The 23,185-nt window shown below is 47.2% G+C and overlaps 1 protein-coding gene across 1 annotated transcript; it reads right to left on the bottom strand.

The window, feature by feature from the left end:
• Positions 1–11,275: 11,275 nt before the first annotated feature.
• Positions 11,276–18,851, bottom strand: LOC125757410 (testis-specific gene A8 protein-like). Its single transcript, XM_049413012.1, has 3 exons — positions 18,726–18,851; positions 15,985–16,242; positions 11,276–11,284 (listed from the first exon to the last, which is right to left on the bottom strand). Exons 1-3 carry the CDS (start codon positions 18,849–18,851, stop codon positions 11,276–11,278), a joined length of 393 nt encoding a protein of 130 aa, XP_049268969.1.
• Between the last annotated feature and the right edge of the window lie 4,334 nt (positions 18,852–23,185).

The raw sequence follows: 23,185 nt of genomic DNA, 5'->3' as shown, positions 1-23,185 counted from the left end.
TGCAATTCTACAGCAAAAAGTAGGTCGCACTGTGGACTTTAGACTGCACTGGTCCCGAAATTCAAGGGTTTTCGAGGACATAATACAATTCCAGGACCTTCAAAAGCTTTGAAATTGTACTTTTCAAATTCAAGTGTTTTCAAGGACCTGTACGAACCCTTTGACAAAAGTAAAATCTGTTCAGATAAGGTTGGCTGGGCATGTCTCGTAACCATGTTTTATTTGAATGAGAAAATTCTATTTGATCCACCAAGTGTGGGGGAGAACTAAATCGGTTTAGCAACAAAAATGCGGTAAATATAGAAGTGCTCAGTGCGCCAGAATCACACAGCATGGGGAACACCAGAGATAAAAAAAAGAAACATGCATGAAAAGTTATATTTTACTGAAAGAATATTTAAGATTGCTTCATTACTGACTATGGACACTAATTGAATTCAGAGGTCGCGGTGTGCAGTGAGGTCAGATGCTGATTTCTAAAACAAACAAATGAAAATTGAAGCTTGTTGAGAAAGCACTGTACAAGCAGTTCGAAGTAGTGTCGTGCGATAAGGTATAGCACAATATAAAACGGACAACAGAACTTGTCGTTGAGCTTACCTGAGACAAATAGGTATGGCGCAAAAAGGACGGGGACAAAGTGAAGACACGCGAAGTGAAACTCGGGCGCCGACTTCCAACTGTTCATTACAAGAAACCACACTGGTTCATACATGCTGCCGAACAAGGCAACCTCATTACAGATACAGTAACATGGATGAACTAACAAATCGTCATGAGCCAGTGATCCAACAGATTCGAAAGACGTGCACCGCAAACTGCACTGACCTGAGCTGTAAAATCATGCCAGCACACTAGAACACGTGTCCATTACAGGATCAATCAGAGTAATAGGCAAATGAGGCAGCGCACAACCTAAACACACGTTTACAAGCTATGTTTCAGGAATATCACTTTTTTGTACCTTCCCGGCGGCTTACCTCGCCGAGAGGAGGTTGCGCTCAGGAGGATTCGTGTGGGCGCCGCGTTGACTACTGCCATCCGGGCTGCATGGACATCCGGTGCACAGCCTCCCCCAACGACATGCCCCTTCTGCGTTGCCCCAGCCACAGAAGCAACAATCGATCACCTGCTTGGGACCTGTCCGGGCCTTCACAAGGCTCGCACCCGCCACCTACGAGGCTTTGACTACCAGCCCGGTCGACCACCTGACTTAACGCGCTGGACACACGGGCCTTTGCATCGACCGCTCCTGGCCTTTATCCGTGAAACGGAACTCTTTCGTTTTATTTAACTTTTGCCGTAGGGCATACTGGCGCCAATAAAAAATCTAGTGATCGTGCGCTAACGCAATGACTGCCTGCCTTTTTAGTAGGAGCGCCTCAATTGTCTCCCTTTCAGTGCGGCTGCTTGCTCTCCTTAGAAATGTAGTTTGGCAGAAGTATGGCACACAACCACAGTGCTCGCAGTGGCGTGCCAAATGTACGCCCATGTTGTTGCTGACCGCCAAGCAATGCTCTCTTGCACGATCGTTGAAACACCGGCCCGTTGTTCGATGTATACCCTACCGCAGCTTAGGGGAATATTGTAGATCACATTGCTGACACATTCAGTGTGTCGCATAGCGCGCTTCTTGAAGCATGCAGCCGGCTGCTTATTTCACATCAAAGGACCAAATCATGGCCAGTTTCCATAGAGCGGAGAACACAATGCACGCGCTGTATCTGGCTGCGGTCTTCTTTATATTGTGATAGAGCCATGAACATGGGGTATTACAAGCATACTCATTTTTTCTTTTGGCTCCTGCATTTTATTACCACGTTCCAGCTTTTGCAAGAGGCTTTCACACACACCTGTGATAACGGAGGGAGGATATCGAGCGTCTTTCAGTCTGCTAATCTGATTATTAAATCCTGTAAAAAGATGGTCCTCACATGACTTCATTTGGGCTGTATTGAGGCATGTGATAGCTGTTCCCCTCTTAATTAGCTTAGAATGTGCGCTGTCAAACGGCAAAATCTGCGGTAGGCTATACACCCCCTAAGCTTCAGTAGGGTATATAAATGGACAAACAGACCGGTGTATCAACGATTGTGCAAGAGAGCACCGCTTGGCGGTCAGCAGCAACATGAGCGGGCACTTGGCAGGCCACTGCAAGCGCTATGGTTGTGCGCCACGCTTCAGTCAAACTACATTTCTTACGAGAGCAAGTAGCCGCACTGAAAGGAAGACGATAAAACGTTCCTAACAAAAATGCAGGCAGTCAGTGCATTAGCGCACCATTACTAAATTTAAGGGATAATGAAGTGATCTTCTTGAAACATACCTTGTAGACGTGTTGAGTTTAGGTTGTGCGCTGCCTCTTTTGCCTATCACTCAAATTGATCCTGTAATGGGCACGTGTTCTAATGTGCGGGCATAATTTTACAGCTCAGGTCAATGCAGTTTCTGGTGCTTGTCTTTCGAATCTGTTAGGTAACTGGCTGATGATTTGTTATTTCATCCAGGTTACTATATCTGCAATGAGGTTACCTTGTTCGACAGCATGCAAAAATCAGCATGGTTTCTGTTACTAAACAGTTGGAAGTTTGTGCTCGAGTTTGTCAGTTCCTGTCCTCACCTTGTCCCCGTCCTTTCTGCGCCATATCTATTTTGGTCAAAAAAATAGAGGTCAGTCTGGCACACCGTTTTCTCAACCCCTCTTAAATATTCTTGAGTATGCATGCAGCAATCACAGAGGCAAAATCTCAATGCCTGTGAAGACAAACACGCTGGAGCTTTGTTTTCTGAAGAGTGGGCATATTACTAAATCATTCATCACGCGGCCTGTAATATAGCAGGTGGACAGGCAGACACATTAATTATAGGACCTGTGGGCATGTGCTTGTTAGGAATGAGATGTCCACTCAATATGCCTACAAAGTGCGAGGGGTGCTCATGTTGGCTGTCGGTAAGTTCCATTAGCTGGTCAGAAAAAAGCACTAACTTCAACTTTTCCAGCCCTGTTCCACTGAACCTGAAGCTGATAAGTGTAGATGTGATACCAGTGTTGTGCTCAGAAAACGAACTTAAAATATTGCCGCATGCTGCTTCCAATAATATTTCTACCAAGAGAACCAGCAAGCCGCTGTGTAAGCCTCTACCATGTCTCGTGCCTGCTCGTTCTTCTTGTGGTAGCACGGTGCATGCCTCTCATTCATGGGCATGAGAGAGTGGCGCGGACCTGCGAGGTTTCGGAGAAGTGTGCTCAGGAAGCGAAACCTGTGTGGAACGCTCTAGCGGACGTTTTCATTTTCGGGCCTACTTTCCTGGGCACAAGTTTTCCAACAATAAACCAGTGGTTGCGTTTCTCCTCTTCCAATACCTTACAATATTACGGAAGCTTCAGTGAATGCTCTTGGCAGTCTTTAATGTTCACTTGAGTCACTGATACACATCTTGTGATGCACTTTGCATAGGATTGCCATCCGTAACAAGTGTCTTAAAGTTTACTGTATCAAACAACTCTTGAGTGGTGCATGATACCTTGATTAACTCCTCCATTCCATCAAAGACAGTAAACCTGTGCATTTTATTCTCAGACACTATTACAATTAATTTCTTAAATTTCGTGGTTTTAGGTGCCACGATGACATGAGGATGAGGCACGCTGTATTGATGAGCTCTGGTTTAATTTTGACAGCATAGGCTAGCATGGACCTAATCCCAATTACAAGAGTGTGGCTTAAATCTACAATACATTGAAAATCACTAACCGAACATTGTAGAGGCCAGCGTTTTGCCCTTTCAAATTATTTTGCAAAACATAAAAATACGAGCATGCTCCAGACTAACAATACCTAAAGTTTTTTGTTGAATTGACCCCACACAACTACGGAATGTTTTATCATTATGGTCTCCTTCTAGCCGATCAACATGAAGCTGACGAAACATAAGAAACTGAAGGTACCCACGAGATAAAAGAATAACTTTCTTTAATAAGAATGACCACGAGGTCCCGTTCACACTTACTGATTTTATTAAAACTTACTCCTGGGGCTTTAGACCCGGAACAATTACTTCAAGGTTAGTCTTGCGAAAGAAATTTGGTTCGGTTAAAAATCATGCAAGTTTTGGCCCTCCCAAAAAATCCCTTTCCTTTCAACTTCGTAATTCCAGCACTTAGCAAGAAAACAGTAAATTTCTTGGTGAGATATTTACTCCAATGGAAGAACAAAAATTCTATCTTGTGAGTGTTTTATTTCTTTTTTTGCTGCTGACGGGTGTTTGAGGAAAAATATCACAGGCATGGTAAATGACAAAAAATACCAGTATTTCAGGAATTTATTGCTGTAATAACAATTCTTGGGGTTTTATGTTCCAAAACCACGATATGATGTAGTGGAGGGCTCCGGAAAATTTGACCACGTGGTATTCTTTAACATGCACCTAAATCAAAGTGCACGCGATTGTAGCCTTTCGCCTCCATCGAAATGCGGCTGCCACGGCAGATTTATTGCTGTAGACAAGTTAAACTGAGGATAATAAAACACAGTACATATTGATATTCACATTAGCGCTGTATTTTAAATAGCTTCTGTGGTTTTTGCGCACATTGTTATACTTACGTGAGTTACTGAAAACCCCGAAATTTGAGAATAGCTTTTTCAAAAAGGCCATTTAATTTTTTTATAATATCTGATTCAAGTTGAGGACGTTGTCTACCATTCTGCGTAAAAAGAAGAAAGACGCATTATGTTCTGTATGACGCTTGTGTTCTGTTGCCGCCACCGCCTCTGTCTGATGTAAAGGGGGGTGAGAACGTAGTCAAGCGGACAGTCGCTTTTATTCTCACGCCCTCCATCAACTTTGTATTGGTGGAAATAAACGTTATTATTATTATTATTATTATTATTATGTATTATTATGCCGTCGCTGACTGTTTTGCCGCACATTTCTCATCCGTTTATAAGGCCTCAGACTCTAGCACTGATATCAGACAGCCTAAGGCAGTTCGCTCACCCAGTGCTTTGTCGCTGGATGAAAATCTTATCTGCGAATGCATTAAGTGCTTAAAACCATCCTTATCATGTGGCCCAGATGGCATCCCCTCCGCCATACTAAAAGCTTATAGTAGTATATTTGTCCCAGTATTGACTACGATATTTAATAACTGCCTGGACTCTTCCACATTTCCTAGCATGTGGAAAACTGCTCGTGTTTTCCCAGTATTTAAGTCGGGCTCTAAAACAGATGTTTCTAATTATCGCCCGATTTCTCTACTATGTGCCACATCAAAGATCTTCGAGCTGGCTCTTCACAAAATATTGTCTTTTAGTGTTAAAAGCTCATTGATTCCTAATCAACATGGTTTTCTCGCTGGCCGCTCAACTACCAGAAATCTTGCTAGTTTCATGACGCAGATCTCCACACCTATTTCTCAGAGAGGACAGGTTGACGTACTCTACTGTGACCTGAGCAAGGCTTTTGACGTAGTCAGCCACACACTGATTATGGTTAAACTTGCGCAATTTGATGTTGACTTGTCGGTTGTGAATCTCCTGCAGAGCTATCTGCTCAATAGATATTGTTATGTAGCGGTAAATGGCCAAACGTCTTCTTTGTATAAAATGACTAGTGGGGTCCCTCAAGGGTCAGTATTAGGCCCACTCCTATTTTTAATTTACGTTAATGATGTTTCTTTTGCCATTCGTAATTCTTCTTTCCTCTTGTATGCCGATGACATCAAGATTTTTAAGGAAATTCATTCAGTTAACGACTGTCGCTTGCTGCAGTCAGATTTGCGCTCTTTTTCCGAATGGTGCAACGCTAATAACCTTTCTCTGAATGCCTCGAAGACAAAATTCATGTCTATCACTCGCAAAACATCTAGCGTGTCATTTCAATACTCTGTCAATTCTGTGTCCTTATGCAAGGTTTATGAAATCAGTGATCTTGGTGTTGTTGTTGATAGCACGTTAAACTTTTCTGCTCACGCTAAGCGTGTTGCTTTGCGGGGTCTTCGCACCCTAGGCTGTGTTTGCAGATTGTCTAGAGAATTCCGTTCTCCTATGCCCTTCCGAAAATTGTACACCGCGCTATGTCTTCCTCAACTGGAGTATGCGTCCGTGATATGGAATGGCATTGCTCAATCCAGCGGTAACACCATTGAACGAGTCCAGAAAAAATTCCTTAGCATATATAACCATCGCTTTGCTAAAAAATCTCGTTCAAATACTGCTGAATTATTATCATTGCCATCACTTCACTGCCGACGAAATCGTTCTGATCTCTTGTTTCTTTACAAGCTAGTCCACGGTATCATATCCTGCCCTGTACTTCTCAATTGTGTAAATTTTCGAATTCCGCGTAAGTTAACCAGAGAGAACAGACCGTTTCATGTACCCGCCTGCTTCTTCCAACACTCTACCGTTCACAGAATACAAAGTCTCTATAATGTTAATTTTCTTGATCTTGACATTTTTCATAGTCCACAATCATTGTTTTTATCCGAGCTTTGTACTGTTTTGACATAGTATGGCACAATGTACAAAGTCTTCCCTTCTCCGCCTTTCCGCATAGTTGTATATATGCAATCTAATTTTTCATTCCCCTTCAATATTTCTCGTGTTGTCTTATTTTACTCCTCCCCTTTTGTGTTCATTTCTCTTTGTCTACGTGTATTTGCTCTTTTTATTTCTGAAGACTGTCTGTATTGTATAGTTTATTTTTATTGTTTTTTTTTTTGCGTGCGCCTGCACAAAGACCTTACGGTTGTTCCTGGGCACGTTAAATAAATGATTGATTATTATAATGCGCCGAATGTGACCACACGGCCAAGTGGCCGCGCCATTAGTTATGTGCTGCAAATTAGATACAAGTTGTTCAGCGTAACTGTATGTGACATAATCACAAAACAACTATTCCAAAGTTGCACAGTGCTGCACGCTTTGTCTTGTGATCAGCCACTAGACAAACTTGAGCGGACGACCCATAGTGACGGCCACTCGAGGGTGCAGGCAAGCTCCGCTTGTGCATGAAAACGACGCTCAGAGGGCGAATGAGATAAGAAGTGTATTACTGGGAAAAGTATAAACTGTGGATTTCCAACAAGGTCAATATTACGCAACTAAAACTCGGCCAGTATCCTCGCAGTGAGTGCGTTCAGCACAGCACGCATGTATTTCGTCCTCTGCTGTAATGTCAGAAGGCGCAAAAAATCGTGATAAATGGGCGGCTTGTATTGAATATCATGTCTGCACACACACAAAAATACAATATTGTATCAGCAATACTTTGATTAGGTACAGGACTCGTACACATTTCTTTTAACACCCGGTTACAACCAGTGTTCCGGTACGAGAAGCAGAACACCAGTTTCATGTAGAGTGCACCTAATTATTTTTAGACCCTCAAGAGAGAAGCAGGACACATGAGCACAGCACTGAAGCCGCTGACCGCTCACTACCAGTGCAGTTCTCATTGCATGATGTGGGAAAATGTTGGCAATTAGCAGCTTTACTGTCCACAGTGATCAAATTGTTATCTCATTCGCTCAATGAGCATTGTTGTCACACACGTGTAGCTTACCTGCAATCGAAGCGGCATTGATGTAATGTGAGCACCTGCAGCCTGGAATGGCCATCACTACAGGTTGTCTCAAGTTTCCCAAGTAGCTGATCACAAGACAATGGCTGCCGCACTATGCAACCTGGCTGCGCATTTGTTGTTTTGAAACAGCTGCTTTGCGAGTATACCGCGCACAATTATTTTGAACGAGTTGTATCCAATTTGCAGCATATAAATAAATAATGGCACGGCGGCTAGGTTTAGTTGGTCTCATTTGATGCATTATAACTTCTTAGCAACTCAATGCATTAATTTTTACGCAGAATAATAGACAACATCTCCGACTTGAATCAGTCATTCATAAATAAATTAAAAATGGTCTTTCATAGATAAGTGTTTTCAAACTTCAGCGTTTTTTGAAGCCACACAAGTTTAAGGACAATTTAAAGTATAAGTGTGCGAGAACCACAGAAACAATATTAAAAGAAAGCGCAAATATGAAAGTCAATACGTAGAGTTCGATTATCCTCAGCTTAACTTGTCTACAGAAATAAATTTCTGAAATCAGGTATTTTATGTGGTTCACCATTTGTGATTTTTATTTTTTCCTCAGACGTCATTCAGCAGAAAAGGGAAGCAAAATAGTCATAAGCTTGAATTTCACTTGTTCTTTGGAATAATAAACATTGTGACCAAGACTCGTTTTTTTTTTTCGGCTAGGTGCGCTCAACATTCAAAGCTGTGAAATGGCAGGAAAGCTTCTTAGGCCAAAATGTGAATGTTTTCTTTACACGAACAAAATTTTTCTTCTCATAACTAACTTTGAAATTATCGTTCTGGGTCTAAAACCTGTGCCTGTCGCATAGGTCAGCAAAAAAATTGGAACTCACTGCGACTCACACTAGAAGTATATTTTGCTCCGAGAGCTCACTCGGACTAACCAAAATTTTTCTCAACCAGACTCACTCGAACTCAGACTCGCTAAACTTTTTCTCAACCAGACTCACTCGGACTCAAACTCACCAACATATTGCTCAGCCGGACTCACTCAGACTCAGGCTCATGGCTTGACCTGAGTCTGAATGAGTTATAGTGAATTGAATCATGAGTCACTGGCGTAAAATTGGCTTTGCCGATCATGGTGTAAATGCTCTTTAACACCAATATCTCACATAATCGGTGCTCTACGGTACACCTTTTGATCTTATACCTTCAAATAGGAGTTAAGAGTACTTGCAATCCGGTAAGGACGTTTTACAGCGAAAGCTGTTATGAGATCATTTCACCGGCCGTTTTTGGTGCCGTAGTTGTCCGCCGCCGCCGCCGCCGCCGGTGTCCGTAACCAGTATCGCTCGAAATAAGAAAAAAATCTAAATAAGAAAAAATTCCAGGATGGAACGAGGTTCGAACCTGGGCCCTCTGCGTGGGAGCCCAGTATTCAACCTCTGAGCCATGCCGGTGCTTGAAACTGTTTTGCAAAAAGGTCCTATAAGGGCTTCATGTCGGGAAGGAACCACATTAGCATATGCAATATAGCGTGGTAAAAGAGTAGAATAAGCACCTAGCGTCGCACAGCGCGAATTCTGTAACCAGGCGTCACACAATGCGAATTGCGCAACGAGTAGGTTTTTGAATGCTTCCAACCCATTACAAAGAGCTCTGCCATAATTCTTCATCGTCATCACGCACAGCATCAACAAAGTGCGCATAATGCCTTACATGCGTTTAGCAGGTACCACGGCTGTCTGTAGAATGACGAAAAATGGCACAGTGCCTACTGCCCTACTTCTAAAAAATTACAATGATTTATAGCGTAGTGGGTTCCTCGCAAGTGCACTTCTGTTGGTTGCCAAGGAAGCCCATAAGGCTCCCATGGTCCATTTCCTCAGGGTCTCAATAAAGTCAATTCTCTCTCTCTCTCGCTCTACGTTTCTCCGGTTAAAGTGTGTTATAAAGCGTGGTGGGACAGTTAAATAACGACCGGCCGTCACACAATATGCATTACGTAACTAGTGGGTCGTTTAAAGCTTCCAACCCATTACAAAGGGCGCAACCATAATTATTCATCGTCATCAACCGCCGCATCAACAAACTGCACATAATCGCTTACATATGGTACCTCGCTTCTCCGCAAAACAACGAATAATGTCGTGCTGGGTGCTTCCCAACTTCCCAAAAATTACGCTTTGTGGCGTAGTGGGTACGTTGCTAATGTACCTGTATTAGTAGCCACAGGAGAGTTTATAACGGTCTCTAGAAATGCCGCTCTTCCAGCTTTCGCTGTGACTGTGCTGCGCTTTCCGCGCAGGCCTGGCGTTTTTTTATAAAATGTACGACTCACACGAGATATTTCTATTAAGAACTTCCTCTACAAAAGTTTGCGAGGGGAGGTCATGGCAACCCCCTAGCACCCCCCACTCACACCTATTATCAATAAACATTGTGGTGGAGCATGAACGCTAGTGCATTGAGGCACGTGTGAATAGATTTGAGTATAAACGTAAGCCGATATAAGGCTGATAGTAATGCCGATAGGTAAGTAGATAAGACCACTGGTCGGCAATGAAAAGTGGAGTTCATTCAGACTTACTCAATAAATATATTTTGCGCTTAGGGCTCACTCGGACTCAGACTCACCAAAATTTTTCTCAACCAGACTCACTTGGACTCAGATTCACTAAAATTTCTCTCAACCGGACTCACTTGGACTCAAACTCACCAACGTATTGCTCAGCTGGACTCACTGAGACTTACGGCTCGATCTGAGTCTGAGTGAGTTGACTCATGAGTGAGTTTGCCGACCTATGGCCTAGAGTATTCATCAAAATCAGGAATGGTGACTGTTTATTCTTATCTGGACAGACCGAACTATTGATAATTATGTTGAAAGTTCAAGGTTCAATGTAGGAAGTGTTTTTGGCCTTCTCATTTTTAAACATCCATGCCACAGCCGCCACTGGCCATCACTGTTGCCACACAAAACCATTCCTGTACTCCCCAATAGCCTCGTTGTAAAAATGTGTAGTTACCGGATCCCACTTCTGTAAACGCTGCCTCCTCTTCCTCTCTAAAGTTTGAAGTAGTGTATCCAAGCTGCTTGCAGCCTCTTCCCACAGTTTGTAATCAGGTTCCCTTTGAAAAAGAGATCAAACTCTAGCAGTAGCTGGGGAAAAAAAAGGTACAGAATGTTAAAAGAAACTTCACGAACTACCTGACGCGTTTACAAGTAGTTTCACCGCTGAAAGACACCAATCTGTTTGAAGCTAATAACTGAAATATTCATCAGCATACATGCCCGATACAACAGCCAGAATTAGGGATAAAGTCTTTGTTACGACCATAAAAAACAATGAAGCAAGATCACATGGACTTACATATTTAACGAATTTGCAAATCATAAAATAAATATTCTCAAATATCCACCGGTTTTGCAAACATGCCTTTGGAAAGCACAAATACTAGTAATCAAGGAAACAATTAAGGAACAGAAAGCAAAAGCATTAGGCTAGACCCTCTGCAGTGCGTCACCTTGCCACATTATCTCATAAATGGAAGCAGATAGTCGAATGTGTGAATACCGTAGTTTTAAGCCCACAGAATCAGTTTTGTGATGTTAAAATAAGTTATCCGAATAGGGTGCTGTACCTCAGTACGTTTATGCCACTTTGCTGCAATGTCAATAAATAAGTAAACGAACAAATGCTATATGCAATGAGAAACACCAGTGCTACTTCATCTAGAGTAAAAGGAAAAGCATATGCAGGCTGCACAAGCTAATGTTTCAATCAGAGGCTTCCTAAGCACAAAATAAGCAGTTAATCATCTTAAACACTGCAAGCAGTGCTGTTGTGAGCCTCATTACTGGAATATTGTGAAGTAAATAGCATAAAAACAGGAACCAAAATGACTCGAGATGAACGAAGCTCGCAGAGTAGCAACATTGAAGTACCACCATCTTCATCAACAGACAAGGAAATAGCATACTTGTCTATGCCTACTACAATCAGATATATTTTTTGCAAGCCTGCCCAAACCAGCATATATATACCTATATATATATATATATATATATATATATATATATATATATATATATATATATATATATATATATATATATATATATATATATATATATACATATGCTGGTTTGTGCAACCGAACTGTTCTATGTGCCCATGTGCCCTCCGATGATGATGATTAGTGGGGTTTTGTGGCGCAAGGGCCATGGGTGGCCAAAGAGCGCCATGTCTATTATGTGGTGTTAGCGATGACCAATGATTACGATGACCGGGTGTATTGTGGCTGTATAGAGGCCTAAAATCACGTGCTTTAAAGAAGCGTAAAAGATGTGTATATAGTATAAAATTATGGCAGTGACAAGTGGTGTGATCTATGGGTGTGGAATAAATGCCGATTGAGCATGGTATTTACAAGTGAGAGGCGGGATGACGGCACGAATGCCTCCTCAAGGCCTTTGCGCTCAAAGGCCGGGAGGCAGGTGCTTCCTTTGATAGAGTTACCGCAGCAGCAGCCTCAATCATGAGACCGCGCTACGGAGCGCCTCGAAAAATAACGTTGAAGTTATGGACATCTTTTAAAAATTCGAAAAGGGACTGATATTTAAAAAGTGGTTCTCTGCCAATGAACATATCGGGATGAAGTGGTAACTGCACGTATATTGATGAAAAATGCTTTTTTCTGAGAGCGTCTAGTTCCGTGCATTGCAGTAGGATGTGGAGTACAGTTAGTGGATCGCCACAGTGCTCACACAGGGGTGGATCGCCTCCGGACAAAAGATATGAATGTGTACTATGTGTGTGGCCTATCCTCAGTCTGCAAAGTGTAACTTCTGTGTAGCGTGATTTCGATACCGGTGGCCAATTACCTAGTTGCGGCTTGATAAGATGCAGTTTATTTTGTGTGTTCCTATCCCATGTGCTCTGCCAAAAGGCCCTGATCTTTCTTTTGAGGAATGGTTTTAAGTCTAATGCAGGGATAGCTACAGACGTATTGGGACTGTTTTCGTGGGCGGATGCTGCTAGCTGATCCGCCAACACGTTGCCTTGTATCTCGCGGTGCCCTGGCACCCAGCACACTACGACATGTTGTTTAAGAGAGTAGATCGTGCATAAAATAGAGTAGAGCGAGACAAGGACCGGATTTGTGTGTTTTGTCATAGTTTTTAAAGCTTTCACTACGCTTAATGAATCCGTGTATATCACTGCCTTTTGTAGTTTTAATTGTTTTATGTGTTTAACTGCCGTAAGTATCGCGTAGGCTTCTGCCGTGAAGATACTGGAATCAGGTTGCAGAATACCGGAATCGGAAAAGGATGGACCAACGGCTGCGTACGACACAGAAGTGTTAGACTTTGAGGCATCTGTAAAGAATTCAGGGTGTGGGTACTTGTATTGTAATTCAAGGAAGTGTGTACGGATATGTGCAAGTGGCGCATGCTTGGTAACTTCGACGAAAGAAAGATCGCACTCTATAAGCTGCCACTGCAACGGCGGGAGATAGGCAGCGGGAGCCATTAGACAGTGTTCGAGAAGTGGCACACCAATTCTTCAGCTAGGCTCCTCACACGAAGTGAGTACGGCTGTCTCATCGAAGGACGGTTGTGAAAAAGTTCAGAAGCAGACAACTCATTGATTGTAGTATGAGAGGGGTGTTCGTTGTTTGCGTTCACTTTGAGGAAATATACAAAAGATAGGTAAGTTCTCTGTAGGTGTAGCGACCACTCATTCGATTCAACGTATAGGCTTTCCACGGGGCTAGTACGGAAAGCGCCCGTAGAAACACGAATGCCCAAATGGTGGACTGCGTCAAGCATCTTCAAGGCACTTGGCGTCGCAGAGTTATAGATTATCGCCCCGTAATCTAGGCGTGTGCGTACAAGGCTTTTATAAAGGTTTATCAGACACTTCCTGTCACTACCCCACTTAGTGCGTGACAACACTTTTAGAATGTTCATAGTTTTTATGCACTTGTTTTTTATGTATTTAATGTGTGGTATAAACGTAAGTTTTGTGTCTAGAATTAGCCCTAGGAACTTGTGCTCTGTTTTTACCGACAGACGCTGACCATGTAGGTCAATGTCTGGATCGGGATGGAGGCCTCTCTTTCTGGAGAATAGGACGCAAGTGCTTTTTTGTGCATTCAGTGTAAACCCATTCTCGTCTGCCCATTTAGAGACCTTGTTCAAGCCCAGCTGGACCTGCCGCTCACACATTGAAAGGTTGCACGATTTATAACCGATCTGCACGTCGTCCACATATGTGCAATAAAACATGTTCCGTGGAATGCACAGACGTAGCGAATTCATTTTTATAATAAAAAGTGTGCAACTCAGGACACCACCTTGCGGCACTCCAGTTTCCTGGACAAATATTCGGGACAAGACATTACCCACTCGAACACGGAACGTGCGATTGGACAAATAGCTTTCGATTATGATCAGCATCTCTCCTCGGACACCTAAGTGTGAGAGGTCTCGCAGTATGCCAAAGCGCCACGTGGTGTCGTAAGCCTTTTCCATATCGAGGAACACCGAAAGAAAGAATTGCTTGTGGACAAAAGCGTCGCGAATTTGTGCCTCGATACGGATAAGGTGGTCAGAGGTAGATCTACCCTCTCGAAAACCGCACTGGTATGGGTCAAGTGATTTGTTTACTTCGAGGAAATGTATAAGTCGGCGGTTTATCATCTTTTCAAAAAGTTTACACAGGCAGCTTGTTAGTGCAATGGGCCTGTAGCTCGCAACGGAGGATGGGTCCTTGCCCTGTTTTAGAATGGGAATAATAATGGCTTCTTTCCAGGCCGAGGGGATCTCGCCGGAAGACCAAACAGCATTATACAGTGAAAGGAGGGTTTTTTGAGTTTCAGATGGCAGGTGTTTCAACATTTCATACACAACGCGGTCGGAGCCTGGGGCAGAATTATTGCAACAGTTAAGCGATGCTTGTAGCTCAGCAATGCAGAAAGGTTCATTGTATGCTTCGTTTGTGGATTTGCGCTCTAGTTTCTGTTTTTCGATTCTTGTTTTGTATCTTTGGAAAGCTTCACTATAGTGCGACGAGCTCGACACCTGTTCGAAGTGTGAACCTAGGAAGTTCGCCTGGTCTTCCAAGCTGTCGCCTTGTGTGTTTACTAGAGGAAGTGAATGTGCTTGTCGGCCTGCTACCCTGCTAACCATGTTCCAGACTTTGGCCTCCTGTGTATATGAATTAATACCCGATAAAAGTTTCTGCCAACTTTCCCTTCTTGCCTGTCGGCGTGTTCTCCTGCCTTGGGACTTAATATTCTTAAAACTGTCCAGATTCTCGGCTGTGGGAGATTCCCGAAGCAGCCTCCATGCTTTATTTTGTTTTTTGCGCGCATTTCTACACTCAGTGTTCCACCACGGCACACGTCTTTTCCCGGGCAGTCCAGATGTTTGTGGGATACATTTATTTGCTACATCAATCAAAAAAGCAGTAAAGTATTCTACAGCTTCCTCCATGCTTAAAGCACACATGTCGGTCCAACTTAAGAGAGCCATTTTACGAAACTGTTCCCAATCGGCTTTGTCAATTTGCCATTTGGGAACCTGTGGAGGACATTCATTAGCTATTGGTGGGCTCAGAACTATAGGAAAGTGATCACTTCCATAGGGATTATTAATGACCTTCCATGTTAGTAGGGGCAGAAGTGATGGAGATGTGATGCTGAGGTCTATAGACGAGTACGTATTGTTGGCAAGGCTATAATATGTTGGCTCTTTTTGATTCAAGAGACATGCGCCGGAAGAGAAGAGGAACTGCTCAATTAGACGACCTCGAGCATCGCAGCGAGAGTCACCCCATAGACCACTATGTGCATTGAAGTCCCCAAGGACCAGATACGGTTCCAGAAGTTCATCCATTAAGGACTGGAATTCATGTTTATTCAGTGGGTGATGCGGAGGTATATAAAGAGAGCAAATGGTGACGAGTTCGTTCAGAAGAACCACTCGAACAGCCACTGCCTCCAGGGACGATTGGAGTGGTAAATGTGTGCACGCTACTCCTTGATTAACTATAACAGCTACACCACCGGATGACGCCACGGCGTCATCCCGGTCCTTTCGAAAAATAATGTGACTGCGTAGAAAGTTGGTGTGTTTTGATTTTAAGTGTGTTTCTTGTACACACAGCACTTTTGGTGAGTGTTCGTGTAAGAGTTCTTGGATATCGTCGAGGTTTCTTAGCAGTCCTCTGACGTTCCACTGTAGAATTTGTATGTCCATTTTAATGTATGTGGTATGGTGCTGTGTGTACAAAAAGTGCTTCCTTAAGTTACAGGGCCCTTTTTATGCCCCGTAATGCGTGTTTTTTCTTTTTTGGCGCGCTCCAAGGAGTTGCGCCGTTCCTTCGGCGTCTGAGACGCCGGAGTCGTGCTGTTTGTGTCCATCACCTCTTCGGAGGTGGTGGATGGTGCCTGCACAGCAGGCACGTTCGCGGCGGCTTCGGGCCTGACTGCGCTTGCAGCGGCCTTGGGTCCGGCAGGCGCGGGAGTCTGCTGGCCCTCTTGGGGAGGTGGCGGTGCAGCACAGGCTACTCCAGCCGGGGGCGCTGATGGCGCGACCGCAGTCACACTCCGTGTGACTCTTGCGGGCGCTGGAAGATGTGGCGCGGCGCCCCGGCGCGACACATCGGCGTAGGAGGGACTAGACTGGGTGTGGAGGGAGAAACGTTTGCGAGCCTCTTGGAACGATAGGTTGAATTTGACCTTCAGTTCTATTATTTCTTTCTCTTTCTTCCACGAGGGGCATGATCGTGAGTAGGCTGGGTGGTCCCCTTCACAGTTCGCACAACGAGCTGCAGAGGTGCAGCTCTCAGACAAGTCCTCCTTGGATGCACATTTTGCACATGTGGCGCGCCCTCTGCAGCTTTGCGACCCATGTCCAAAGCGCTGACACTTGAAACAACGACGGGGATTCGGAATATATGGTCGGACACGAAGCTTACAATAGCCGGTTTCAATGGAGTCTGGCAGGTTGCTATTTCCAAATGTAATAATAATGTGCTTTGTTGGGATCTGTTTATCATCTCGCCTTATTGTTATTCTTTGTACTTTGACTACGTTTTGGTCCTGCCAACCTTCCAGTAGTTCACTTTCGGATAGTTCGAGGAGGTCGTCATCAGAGATCACACCGCGCACCGTATTCATCGACCTGTGCGGGCCCACTGACACTGGTATGTCCCCAAATGCTGTGAGTTTCGATAGATTGTCATACTGTGTCTTGTCGCGAAGTTCGAGGAGGAGATCGCCGCTTCCCATTTTTGTTACCTTGCAACCTGGGCCGATTGCTTCCGTGAGAGTTTTGGACACAAGAAAAGGTGAGATTGCTCGGACTGCTTTGTTTTCATTCTGACTGTGGACTACATGGTACTTCGGAAAGATCTGTTTGGGTTGTTGAAAAGAAAAGTTTTCATCGGTGCGCCACCTTTTCAGGCGGCGATCAGGGAGTGCGGGAAAAGGGTTATCCATATGAGAAATTTGAAGTTCGGCGGCGATGGTGACCACCCACCACCGAGCCCAACGAGGGGACGCTTCAAGGTAGAACACTTGAAGACGCCAGCCATACATCGCCGCTATAACCAAATATAACTACCCAAGATTGAGTAACTACACAAGGTTAACCCTCGCCGCCAGGAAAACGGAAGTAAACAGAAGTGAGGAGAAGACAGGAAAGATGAAAAGTGGGAGAAAAGACGAAGATGTGAGGGGAGAGAGAGACAGGAAAAGGCGACTGCCGATTTCCCCTGGGTGGGTCAACCCAGGGGTGCCGTCTACGTGAAGCCGAGGCCAAAGGGGTGTGTTGCCTCTGCCGGGGGGCCTTAAAGGTCCAATCACCCGGCGTCGGCTCAACCCCCAGGATCCCCTTTTCCCCGGACACGGCAAAGCCACGCACGGCTAGGCGTGGGAGGGGGTCGAAACCCCCCCGTTAGCTCGGGTCCGTGGTGTCGCTACACACCAAACGCCTGCTGACACAGACGCCCCTGCGGGCCCCATGTGCCCTCCCTTCATTTCGCATTTTCGATGCAGGCGACAATGTTTGAGGCCCATGTACTTAGATTTAGGTGCGCGTTAAAGAACCCCAGGTGGTCGAAATTTCCGAAGCCCTCCATTACGGCGTCCCTCATAATCATATCGAGGTTTTGGGACGTTAAACCCTAGTTGTTATTATTAACCTTTGTGGGGATTGGAGGCACGCCCGTAGCCTTTGCGCGGGGATTTGCCGTCTGCTAACCCATTTTCTCCCCGTTCCCTCCCGCAGCGGCAATGTGGCGCCATCTTGCGCCATGCGCCGCCGGGTTCTCGTGGTGGCGCTGTACGCGATCTCGGAATTCGCGAGATTCGGTGCACGCTGGGACAGCTCTCGCTCTCTCTCTCCTGGGCCAGCGAACGGTGAGGTCACGTTTTCCTTGCGCTCCGACGTCCCCTTTGGGAATCGCCGGACTGTAGCCTGCCTGGGTGCCTTGGCATCCTTGGCGGGCGTGTCTACCGTTGCGCTAGCTTCTGTTCCGTACACTAAGCAAAGGCGGTGCCAAGTGTTCGTGCGTGGTCGTACCACGCTGAGCCGCACTTGCCGGAGGCCCACGTGTGCGGAGATTTGCCCTAACTCTCGCGACCAGGCCCCGTGGTCATCGCGAGAGTGCGCAGCATAGCCGCTCAGGACCGTTTCGCGAGCGGCGTGTCAAAGCTCGCCATTGCGAGCTGCGACGTGCTTTGCGGAACCCCTTTATGTATTCCGTCCGCCTGCGGGGGCCCTTTGCTCCCCGCGTCCCGGGAGCGGACGTTGTGCTTCGTTGAGGTGCCGCAGAAAAGCAAATAAAGTGTTTGTGTGTTGTATTTGATTGAACACTGTGTTTCTGTCGCGCGGCGTTCGGCGCCTTCGCTAGCTGAGCGCGTGCGGAGCGGTGCGCTAAACGTAAGCAGGCGACGGTAGACGCGGCCCTGTGGCTCGCTAAGCCTGAACCCGCGGTGGTCTCTACTCCAGTGAGTTTCGAGGCTACCACACTGGCCCCCAACGCGGTATCAAAGGCTCATTAAGCCTTTGATTAGACTTATCTGAGTCAATACGCCTTCGCGAATTAGGCTCGCCGTGTTACCCGCGTTATGTCTGCTAGGCGTGAGTTTTGTCCGCTGACGTTCTTAGCAGATACCGCACTGCTCGAGAACAGGGCCAGTGCCCCCTTCGGGCAGCGGAATGCAGCACCCTCACCTGTCGCAACCCCCAGTAGGGATGACACGAGGCGCTGCGTACAAGCTCCCATTGGAGATGTAGCGTGTTCTGGGAACGGGGCCACAGCCCAACCCGAACAGTGCTTGCGGGCAAATTAGATTACTGCTCCTTTTGGAATGCATGACAGTCCATTGTCACAGCGCTCGCAATGGGCTCCCAACGGAGCTTACGGAGCACAGGTCGGAAACGCGGCCTCAGCCGTCACTGACTTTTGCCCGCTGGCTGCTATGCAAGCAAGCAGCCAAGCTCACTTCGAGCACGCGTCTGTACCGCTAGCCGCAAGCGGCTTAGCCAGATGACGTGAAGCTGCCTCAAGTGGCGGCTGTGAACAACAGGCGCTCCCCGAGAACGGTGCAACGACCGGTATCCCCTTTGAATCCGCGCCGCTTGTCGAGCTCGGAGACAGTTACCCATCGCTCGACCGCGCCGTTAATGCACCGACAGCTTCCTTTGAAGCGGGTGCACAGACGCTGCTGCAAAATGCCGCCCAAATGATACAGGCGCTCACAGGGGCAGTCCAAACGCTTTCGGCTGTTCCGAAACGCACACATCCCGCTGTCATGTTGGCCGTTCCGACCTACAGCGGGTACGGTGATCTGCAAAGTGCAAGAGATTACCTGGACTCTCTGTCACGTTATGAGAGAGCCATGGGTTTGGACGATCAGGAGGTGCTCGGGCGCGTTGTCCCAGCTGCACTGACTGACACGGCGGCTAGGTGGTATCGGCTTTCAGGCCACCGAGCAGCAACCCTCGATGAGTTCCGCGCGGCCTGCCTGCGCGAATTCTTACCCGCTGACTACGAGAGTAGGATGCGGCGCGAGCCCGAGCTCCGCACGCAAGCTCCTGATGATTCGCTTCAGGAGTACGTACGCGTGATGGAAGACCTTTTCTCTATCGCTGAGCCCAGAGCTTCGAACGAGGAACGCGTCGAACGGGTGGTCAGGCGGGCACATCCGACCTTTTCGACGTACCTGCGCGGCAGTCGCTTCCGAGATTTAGAGGAATTGGCCGCCGAGGCGAAACGCATTCAAGGCGACATTCTGCCGCGCGCGCCTATCGCCCGCCACCGCCAGCCAGCGTGGCCCTTGAACCGCGCTGCGCGTGGGGAGGGGCCGTAACCTTTCCCCAACGGCAACAGCCCGCCGGGGCTGCCTTTGCGGCTCCCGCTAGAAGCGGGCACAGTTGGGAGCTGAGCGATCGCGCTCTAGATCCCTAAGCGTACGCAAGGCGCGCAGCTGCCTGTGCTGCACCGCAACTCGACGCGCGCGAGCAGAGACGCTATCCGACCCAGCGCATCGGTGATGGTGACGCTCGTCATAACAGGTCCTTTGATCAACAGGCGAACCGACCCCTGCCGCTAGGGGCTGCTCCGCCTCGGGAAGAGAGTGCAGTGCCGGTGGGCCACTTCTCGCCTGACCTCGATCAAGGAAGGACCTTCAGACTGACAGCATGGGCTCAAGGAAATCCGCCGCGGCTCAACAGCCACCATCGCGCCGGCAGCGAACAAGGCGGATGGCACCACGACGACCCGGGCCCGCGGTTTCAGCGCCACCACCATCTAAGCCACGAGGGTGCAGCGTGGCCACCTGGACGCATCAGCAGGGTTAGGAGGTGCCACGGTTCTTCTGCAGCGCCGCACCGAGGAAAACACAAAGGCGGGTGCGGCGCGACCTGCCCGCTGATCGCGTCCCGTGGCCATTCCGCGGCTGCACGGTGGCTGAGGCTGAGGAGGCTGCCGGGGTGGCTCAGCTGACCACACCGGACGGTGTCACCGTCTGCGCCACGTGCGGTGTGACGGTCTGTTTCAAGAGCCACTACTCCGGAGAGATGCACGTGGCGCGGACAAAGGCGGCTGCGGACCACAGAGGCGTCGCGAAGGAGGCACCGCGGGCGCCGGCACCGCTCAGCCAGCGCTCAGACGTGGCTCTCTGCCGCCGCCGCATGGGCGAGGACCCAGAGTTCGCCGCACTGCTGGCAGGGCCGCAAACCAACGACGGCCACCCGAGCGGGAGGCCCGCGGACACCCTGGCCACTATGGACGTGGACCGACTTCTAGAACTCTAAGCGTGGACTCGACCATCCCCCCTCTGTCCACTGCCTTTTTTTCTTTTATTTTCTTTTTTCTTTGAAATACAATCTTTTTCTTTACATATTTTCAAGTGTATTGTTTTTTTAGCAGCATTTGCAGGGCTGGGCTGAGGTTAGTCGTTGCTCAGTTCATGTCGTGTTTGCATGCATGAGCGACGACCGGCTGCATTTGCATAGCGGTATAGGGTGAATTAAGGAGAGGAGGATGTGGGGATTCGAGGCACGCCCGTAGCCTTTGCGCGGGGATTTGCCGTCTGCTAACCCATTTTCTCCCCGTTCCCTGCCGTGGCGGCAATGTGGTGCCATCTTGCGCCATGCGCCGCCGGGTTCTCGTGGTGGCGCTGTACGCGATCTCGGAATTCGCGAGATTCGGTGCACGCTGAGACGGCCCTCGCTCTCTCTCTCCTGGGCCAGCGAACGGTGAGGTCACGTTTTCCTTGCACTCGGATGTCCCCTTTGGGAATCTCCGGACTGTAGCCTGCCTGGGTGCCTTGGCATCCTTGGCGGGCGTGTCTACCGTTGCGCTAGCTTCTGTTCCGTACACTAAGCAAAGGCGGTGCCAAGTGTTCGTGCGTGGTCGTACCGCGCTGAGCCGCACTTGCCGGAGGCCCTCGTGTGCGGAGATTTGCCCTAACTCTAGCGACCAGGCCCAGTGGTCATCGCGAGAGTGCGCAGCATAGCCGCTCAGGACCGTTTCCCGAGCGGCGTGTCAAAGCTTGCCATTGCGAGCTGCGACGTGCTTCGCGGAACCCCTTGGTGTATTCCGTCCGCCTGCGGGGGCCCTTCGCTCCCCGCGTCCCGGGAGCGGACGTTGTGCTTCGTTGGGGTGCCGCAGAAAAGCAAACAAAGTGTTTGTGTGTTGTATTTGATTGAACACTGTGGTTCTGTCCAGGGGCGTAGCCAAGGGGGGGGTTGGGGGGGTTCAAACCCCCCCCGAAATTTTTCAATTTTGCTTGCGCATATATACACGCACACATACAAACGCACGCACGAACATACATAATGTATGGTTGAACCCCCCCCCCCGAAAAAAATTTCTGGCTACGCCCCTGGTTCTGTCGCGCGGCGTTCGGTGCCTTCGCTAGTTGAGCGCGTGCGGAGCGGTGCGCTAAACGTAAGCAGGCGACGGTAGACGCGGCCCTGTGGCTCGCTAAGCCTGAACCCGCGGTGGTCTCTACTCCGGTGAGTTTGGAGGCTACCACACCTTTCATACCGTGTTTTCAGACCTGCTCCTGCCTGTTCAGAACACCACATACCTGCAACTTCACTATTTAGAAGTACATACAAGAATATGCCTGTTCTGCAACGGCTATGCAGTAAAATAGGGTGCAGATATCAGGGCTGGAGTTCATACAGTACGACTTGTACAATGTAGTAAATTATTGCCATGACACTGATCTTTCTAACCTAAACCTTTATTAACACTTCAAATCACATGGAACCAGCTCACCAAAACTTCAGCAGATTTGGCCGACTGCATGGTTGTAGTACAGCATACGTTGCATGAAAAAACATATGAGAGGACAAAAATTTACTTTGAAGTGTTGCATTTTCCCCAGAGTTTATATTTAGCTAAAGTGCAATGCTGCAGCTCGAAATGTGCTACCTTTTCACATGCTTGCACTGTGGTTTTTGGAGTTAACAGCAACTGCTAATAAAAAGAATTTTCCTTTACAAATTCATTTAAAGTTGGCATTGGTCATTTCTCACATATTTGTTTTCTCACGCGTTTCACAGCAACAGTCATCTATAAAAACATTTGTACTCGTAGTTCTAAAACTTCTTTACTCACCTGTGTAATTAAGCTGCCAAAGTCATCCCTTGCAATGCGTCTCCACAAAATTCAGCATAGGCCCAACAGCATCTCCTGCATAAAAAATGCATTGCAATATTGCCAGCAAACATTTCATTCAAAGATGCTTTAAAGATTTGTACTAATAGCATCCACAGTAAGGAACAAAAGTTTGAGTTTTAGCAGAATAAGATTAACTCGTCTCACTTCAGGAATGCTAGCCTGTGCCACTCATGGCCATGGTGGCAAAAGTGCCCATTGAACTAGATTCAAGTTTGCATGCCACATTCATGCTGCAGTCGGATGGGTGTGAGACCCTCTGCCACAAGTGGTAATGGCTAACACTTGCAGTGACAGACCTAACACATACACAAGTACAAAAGAAAATGGACCATAAGACGGCTGATGCTGCCACAGCTGAAAGGGTAGAGCCACACTGTCCTGTCTACATTTATCTTTCTCTTGTGTTTGTTCTGCTGCGCTTG

Source organism: Rhipicephalus sanguineus, chromosome 1, assembly GCF_013339695.2.
Source record: "Rhipicephalus sanguineus isolate Rsan-2018 chromosome 1, BIME_Rsan_1.4, whole genome shotgun sequence".
Lineage (NCBI taxonomy): Eukaryota > Metazoa > Arthropoda > Arachnida > Ixodida > Ixodidae > Rhipicephalus > Rhipicephalus sanguineus.
The sequence above is the reverse complement of the archived record's forward strand: the minus strand, read 5'-3'. Positions and strand labels throughout refer to the sequence as shown.

Coding starts and splice junctions, on each gene's coding strand:
- LOC125757410 (XM_049413012.1), bottom strand. CDS start 18,851: ATGGGAGCTTGTACGCAGCGCCTCGTGTCATCCCTACTGGGGGTTGCG. Junction 16,243..18,725: donor GTGCGGTATCTGCTAAGAAC/GTCAGCGGACAA, acceptor CTCCACACCCAG/TCTAGTCCCTCCTACGCCGA.